Source organism: Nycticebus coucang, chromosome 12, assembly GCF_027406575.1.
Source record: "Nycticebus coucang isolate mNycCou1 chromosome 12, mNycCou1.pri, whole genome shotgun sequence".
Lineage (NCBI taxonomy): Eukaryota > Metazoa > Chordata > Mammalia > Primates > Lorisidae > Nycticebus > Nycticebus coucang.
In genome coordinates this window covers 92,442,957-92,450,132 of record NC_069791.1, presented here as the reverse complement: position 1 = coordinate 92,450,132, position 7,176 = coordinate 92,442,957, and the positions used below count along the sequence as shown (strand labels likewise).

General features: G+C 41.3%; 1 protein-coding gene across 1 annotated transcript in view; it reads left to right on the top strand.

Moving 5' to 3' along the window:
- The first annotated feature begins 3,565 nt into the window (after window positions 1-3,565).
- The window catches only part of VPS35L (VPS35 endosomal protein sorting factor like), a 149,365-nt gene continuing 145,754 nt past the window's right edge, over window positions 3,566-7,176 (top strand). Inside the window, exon 1 of the mRNA XM_053556248.1 lies at window positions 3,566-3,659. Coding sequence (XP_053412223.1) covers window positions 3,643-3,659 — 17 coding nt within the window. The 5' untranslated portion in view covers window positions 3,566-3,642. The remainder of the gene's footprint in view (window positions 3,660-7,176) is intronic.

Genomic DNA, 7,176 nt, shown 5'->3' with positions numbered 1-7,176 from the left:
CATTATTGTAGGTTTCTTTGGTAAGAAAAATGCTAAAAGTTTTGTGTGTACTAATGCAAATTAGCTAAAACAAATAGTATGTTATAGAGAAAGGTAAAACTACTTTTAGATTAAGGATGAAAAACTTGAGTGGTGTTTTTAATTTAAAGTTAAAAGTATGTGTGTTTTACACTTTTTTTTTTAAACGTTCACACCTTTTCCTCATACAAGTGCCAGACATTGTTTTGTGCTTTTGATGGATTTTTATTTATATACATTATTTTTATCATTTTTACTTTGAGTGGAATGTCCATTAATGTAAATTGTATTTATTTTTATACTTTAATTTCCCTAGTTTTGCTTCTAGGCAAAAGGTAAAATAAACTTTTCATCTTAAAGGAAATCTGGTTTTATCTTTTTTATTTATCAAGGAAATGACTATTAAGGAACAGATATTGAAAAGTTAATGGCCAAAACAATCTTATAATGTGATCATGTTTTATAATTAAGTTCCATGAAAGGTATATCCACCATTTAACATGTGACCCATGCCACTGCTTAGTCCATCATTGTTGGCAGAAGTTGGACTTTTGCTGGACATTTCTTAGCTTATTAAGGGCTCGGAGCCACTGGGGAAGTAGAGGAAGAAAGGAGAGAATGCTGAGGTTGAAGGTCACATCATAGCTGCTGATTTGCACAGCTTTGAGAGTCCTGGTCTTGCTACTGCCTACTCAATCTAATGTGAGTGTAGTTAAGTCCCCCTCACTTGCCCATTAATAAGGAGATGTTGCATTTTATCCTCTGCAAGGCTGTAAGGAAAAAGCCCTCTCCTTTGGCTACCTTTCATCCCGTTTACTTCATATGTTGGGAATAGTGGATATGCCTGGAAACTCCTTATTATTCACACTGAGCTAAAAAACTGAAGGACCCATTCTGGAGATGAAGATCCTTTTCCACCCTTTGTCCCATGAACAATCACAGACACCACCTTCAAATGAAAAGAGTTATAAAAACAAACAAATGGAGTTGGAACACCATTTCCAAAAAGGGCTTTGTGCTTTTTACATAAAGTTGAGACTGTGTATATTTAATTGTTCTAACTTCAATTTTAAAGAGATATTGGCATTTTGAAAATGCAGTATATATATATATATATATATTCTTAATATCCTTTTAGGAATATGGGATAAAGATCATTTTTTTTTTCTGATTTCTAAAGGCCCATAGTGTACATCTGTGTAGGTTATAAAAATAATTTTTAAACAGGAGAACTTTTTGTTACTGCATACAGCAAATCAAACTGGAATATGGTATACTTATCTATTCTCTTCTTTGGTCAGTGTTTCTTTATGGCTCTCAATTCTTTTAATTTCTCAAGGACATGAACAAAGCTGCCACCAGAACCTTGGGTTTGCTTCTCATCTTATGGTGGAGAAGATCTCTTAGTTACTCACATATTCCATAAAGTTAACAACCTATTTCAGAATTACTTCCATGGTCTGTTTCCTACACATGATCTAATTGGGGTTTGGTTGAATATGCTTAACAGGATACTGCACTGCCCTATGGCCTCCCCCATCATCCACAGTTGCTGCCATTACTTTGGTGTCCAAAGGGACCACCAGCTGCAACGCAGCCTAGGAACTTGTTAGAAAGGCAGAAGCCCAGGCCGCACCCCACATCTCAGAGCCTGCATTTTGATGAAGTCTCTAGGTTAGTGATGTTTACAAGGAAATGTGAGAAGCACTGCTCTTTTGGTAGACTGCGCAGTAGTTGCCTCAGACAGAAAAGCTCTGAAAACACAGATATCACATAGGTACCATATGATTATGTGCTATCCTCAAAGCATGGTTTCTCTTGATTGTTGACCATGTGCCAGGCATTTTATACTCATCTCCCTTCACCTTAAAAAATCAGAATTATCAGCCGGGCATTGTGGCGGGTGCCTGTAGTCCCAGCTACTCGGGAGGCTGAGGCAGGAGAATCGCCTAAGCCCAGGAGTTGGAGGTTGCTGTGAGCTGTGTGACGCCACGGCACTCTACCAAGGGCAATAAAGTGAAACTCTGTCTCTACAAAAAAAAAAAAAAATCAGAATTATCGTAATTTCACAGATCAAGAAACCAGGATTCCGTGTGCAAAAGTAGAGCTGACAGTATATTCTATTGCCTTTTCCAGAGGAACTTGAGACCATGGCTTTCTGACGTCTTTCTGTTAAAAAAGAAAAAAACCACTTGAAAGTAAAAGTAAAAAGCAAGGATCAGATGCTGCCTTGTGATCAACAAGAGTGTCCCCCATTGTTTGGTTTGGAATTAAAAATAGATGATCACGGTGTTTATTTCAGAGCCTTATAGGGAGGAAAAAAATGAAGGTTGCATGCAAAGTTTTCAGCACAGTGCCTGACACACAGTAATAAGCATTTAGTAAATGGTAGCTGTTTTGAAAATATGCGATATTACATCCACTTTTTTAAAAATCAGAGAAAGCACAAGAGTTCATAGTTCTGTAATTGAAATGTGTATCCACCATCATAGTATGAACTAAAAATCTTAAGTCCTCCTTCCAGCTGACTGAATGGACCCCCTTCCTGGCCAAAGGGCCCCCAGAAATACCCTTCTAAATGCTGGTGGTCTTGAGAAGGGTAGTCAGACATGCCTCCCCATCCTCCCCTCTCAGCTTGGAGCTACCCTTTGTAACTCATTAACAGGCCTAAGACTATACAAGACAAAGCTTTAGTCACACAAGCAGGTTAAGACAAAGCATTTCTTTAACCAATTAGAAATGAAAGAATATTTAAACCCACCTATAACCTGTAATTCCCTGCTTCAAGACATCCTTTCTTTTCATGCCACATCAACATATGCCTTCTATGTATTGATTTATGAATTTACATGTAATTCCTGTCTCTTTGGAATGTTTAAAATCAAACCGTGACCCCAGCGAGACCACTGTGACTTCTTGGGCGTGGCTCTCAGGACCATCCTCACGGCTGCACGCATTGGGCACTGAATAAAATTCTTTAAATTATTTTACAGAGTTCGGGTTCTTTTCTGTTCTCAATGTTAACGTACAGCTTTGCCAAGTGTGAGGAAATGCTAACCCCAATTCCCCCATTGGGTCTAGTTCCTGTTAATCACATTTGTATCCAGGGCAGCCCGGAGATCCAAGATGTTAGTAGTGGGAAGGGGATACTGGAAGTTCCTCACTCCCGGAAAAGCACACAAGGAAAAGCGGGGCCCTAGAGAGGGCGTGTGGCTTATTTAGAAGCAACAGCGAATTGGGGCAAAACCAACTGGCTGAACCCAAACACCCTCTTCCCACTCCGGCTGCCATTTGCCATCTCCGCTACGCCAGCGTCTGAATTCTTCTCCGCCCCTGGAGGGCGCAGGTGAGCTCGACGGCCAGCCGCATAGTCGTGCCCTTCACCATCATGGCCCCGGTGGCCTTGCCGCGCAGCCAGCTGCCCCTCACAATCATGGCCACGGAAGCGCTGTGGAGCACCGCCCGGCCCAGGGCTTGCCCCTTACAATCATGGCGCCGGCGAAGTCATTGCCTGGGCTCTGAGGAGCCGTGCTTGCCCCTCACAATCATGGCGGCCAGGGCGGGGTCTGGCTGGGAGACGCCGGCCTGGCGGTCTTCAGAATAAGCAGTCATGTGACTCGGAAGATGGCCGTCTTTCCTTGGTAAGGAAGAATCCGCGGGTGGGTTTTAGCGGGGCTGTCCTTACTGTCTCTGCGAGTGTGAGTTGCTCTCCTTGTTGGGTCTGGTGGCCTCTCACCCCACCTCGAGTTGTCTTGACCACAGAATCCGCGGCCGCTACTGCGGTCCAGAGGCGCAACCTGAAGCCGGACCGGTGGGTTCTCGGTTCTCCCTCCGTCTACAGCCTCGCTGCGTCTTCCCTGGCCCTCTCTCCATTCTTTCCCTAAAGCAAATCTCAAGCTTCCAGTGTCCACTTTCCCAGAAGTTGGCTTGGGTTCTGTGGGCAGTGGATGAGGGGAACGGAGGACTCAGCACTGAGTCTGCACGACTCTGGGCACTGGGCTGTTGGTTTCCTGAGCTACTCTAGTTCACCTACAGCTAGGGGAAGGCTTCAGAGAGGAAGAGACTTAAATTGGGGTTGGGGGAATGAATAGAGTTCACCATATGGGAGGGAATGGCATGTGCCATCTTTGGCAGCCTGGAGGGCTCTTGTGGCCGGAGTAGCTAGGAGTGACTGAAGCTTCAGGCTCCAGCAGGTGATTGGCATGTCTGTGTGCAGGCAAGAAGTGGAGCAAGTTGTGATGCTGCTAGTGACATTGTTGGGGATGGAATATCTCTCTTGTATCTCAGAAAACAAGATAATTTTCTGATCTTTCTCTTCAAATGATGTGAAGTAACTTACATGGAATGAATGAGTGAGCAAATGAAAAGTGTAGCCCTAGACTTTAGAAATAATCAGGTACAACTTGCTGATTTTATGCTTGGCAAACAGTTGTCTTTTATTCCCTTCACTTGGCTGACACTTAGGAAACCACTTCCTTGACACACTAAATCAGCACCATGTACCTCTGAGCACTTCCACACTGTTGAGTTTTCTTGGACCTACTTACTCGTGCTGGCTTGACCAAAAGGCTAAGCACCTTTTTGAGAATCAGTAAGGCTGAAGCACCAAAAACATGAGAAATAGCTGCTTGCAATGAATTTACCTGGAATTTGTAATCAGAAAATTCAGGAAGATGCTATTTTAATCTCTACATCCAAGTACATTTTTACCTTTGGTATTTTTATTTTAAATTAGACACGTGCCATAACCTGTTTAATGTCCAGCGTCTAAATAGTTGGAATCCTCATTCTAAACATTTCTGTGTGTGGTACTGCATGTTTGTCATTCATTTATTCATTTTCTCCATTAGACTTCTTGCCCCCTCAAAGTTAAAGGGACTGAGTTTTATCCATCATTGTATTCTCAGAAACTAGAACATAATGTCAGGTGCTAAATAATATTTAAGAATGAATGGGGGGAGGGGAGAAGGTTTTTATACAAGAATAATAAAGTGAATTAAGTCTGGAAAAAAAGGGGGTTTATACAAGAATAATAAAGTGAATTAAGTCTGAAAAAAATGAATGGGGAAACTGGGGAAGATCACAGACGAGGCATGTGTTTCTGTCATTAAATTTACATCTATCAAGCCTTTATTTTGTGTCACTTATCATGCCAAGTGCTTAACTTGCAACATCTCATTTAATCCTTATAACAATCCCATTTTTCAAGTGAGGAAATGGAGGCAGAGAGATAAAGCAATTTACTTAAAATCATACATACAGCCCACAAGGAGAGCTGCAGTTTGGAACTGAGGCTGCGATTGTAATCCTTGTCAGCTAGACATCAAATCTAAGCCTAGGCTGAAGTTTTTGGCTTGTAGGGTTCCCCAAATCCCACTATGTTGTCAAGGGTATCCCAGAGAATGCCTTCTTTTACTCACACTTTTTTTTTTCCCTGATACTTTGTCCTGGCCTAAGATAGGAGATGTCATCTTTATATCTTGAATCACATTCTCTGTTTAATCCTGTGAAGCACGGTTGGAAATACCCCATTTTTGAAGTCGGAATTTCTACATCATTTTCAATGAGCTTTTTTTGGAGGGTAATATTGTGATTGTGGGAGAAAAAACTGTGTGGTCAGATTATGGGTGACTAGAAAATTGCTTAAGTAAAATAGCTGGCAAAAACCCATTTAGTGGATTCCAGTGTTTCCAGTATAAAGGGATTAATTTGATACATCCTAATGGCATTTCTGTGTATCCATATTATCAGAGGTAAGTAATTTTAAAATAAGGAGTTGTCATCCTCTAATGTGCATATAAGCCATCTGAGATTTTTGTTAAAACACAACCAGATTCTGATTCTGTAGATCTGGGGATTTCAACCTTGTCAGGTGATAACCATTGCTAGCCATCTGTGGAACACACTTTACATAGTGAAGGGCTAAACCGAGTGACAGTGTGAAATGGGGGCCTTTTTATGTGACAACTGACTTTGAACTAGATGGGGCCTTTGCATTGCTGAAGGTTAGGATTGTGGGGAATTTTTTTTTTTTTTTGCAGTTTTTGGCCAGGGCTGGGTTTGAACCAGCAACTTCTGGCATATGGGTCTGGTGCCCTACTTCTTTGAGCCACAGGCACCGCCCATTGTGGGGAATTTTTACTAGCTATAGTATAATCAGCTGTATTAGCAGGAAAAAGATTTTTTGAAAAGATGCTCACTAGAGGTCGCTGTTAGCCTTGCCAAAGACCTCAGGATTGAAAAAAATGTTTTTTTACTCTTAAATCCAGTGGGACATCTTTCTGTACTGTTTAGAATTCATTTTCTAGTTTGAAAGTACTTTAGAATTTGTGTTGCAGTTGTGTATTAGGCAATAAACTCACTGTCATTTTTGTTTTCAACTTTTGACCAATGAGACCATTCAAGTAATAGGGGACAAGAACTCTCCTTACCTTAGGCTCCTCTGAACACACTTTTCCACAAGGCCTTGGCCTCCCTGTGTTCATCTTGTTCTGCTGATCAATCACATCACACTTGATATCTGATCAAGTTCCCCATCCCCTACCTTTGATGTTGGTGGCCTGCCTTTAGCTAAATCTGTTAGGCCATTAAGCAGCAAGAATCCTTCCCCACACCACACACACACACACACACACAAAATGGCTCCTCTCCTCATTTTCCATCTACTCACTTTGTTGGCTGTAAATTATCAGCCTCTGTTGAAATTCAAAGTTGAGCTTCATCTTTTTCTCCCTTGCAGTTGAGTTGACCCTTATTGTAGTACTCTTGAGTATAGTCTTTTTACTGTATTAACAAGTATCAGAATAATCATTTCTTTAACACAGGCCTGCTTGGTATTTTCACTTTGGAAGCCAAAAGCAATAAAACCCTGTTCACATATGAACTCAACATAAAGTTGTTCTGTTCAGATGAACATAATGATATTTTTTCTTAAATCTGTTAATTTGGCGAATTAAACTGAATAATCTTCAGGATGTCAAATGATGTTTAGAGTGTTCCTTCTTAGCATAGGAAAAATATTTGTGCTTCAGTGGAAAACTCAGCTGGAGGTTGCCTTCAGTCTCTTACCAACATGGCATTGTGTTTTGTCAAAGCGTGCAAGCCCAGAAGGCAATGGAGTCTGCAGAATGGAAATTAGCTTTTCATAACACAGTGACA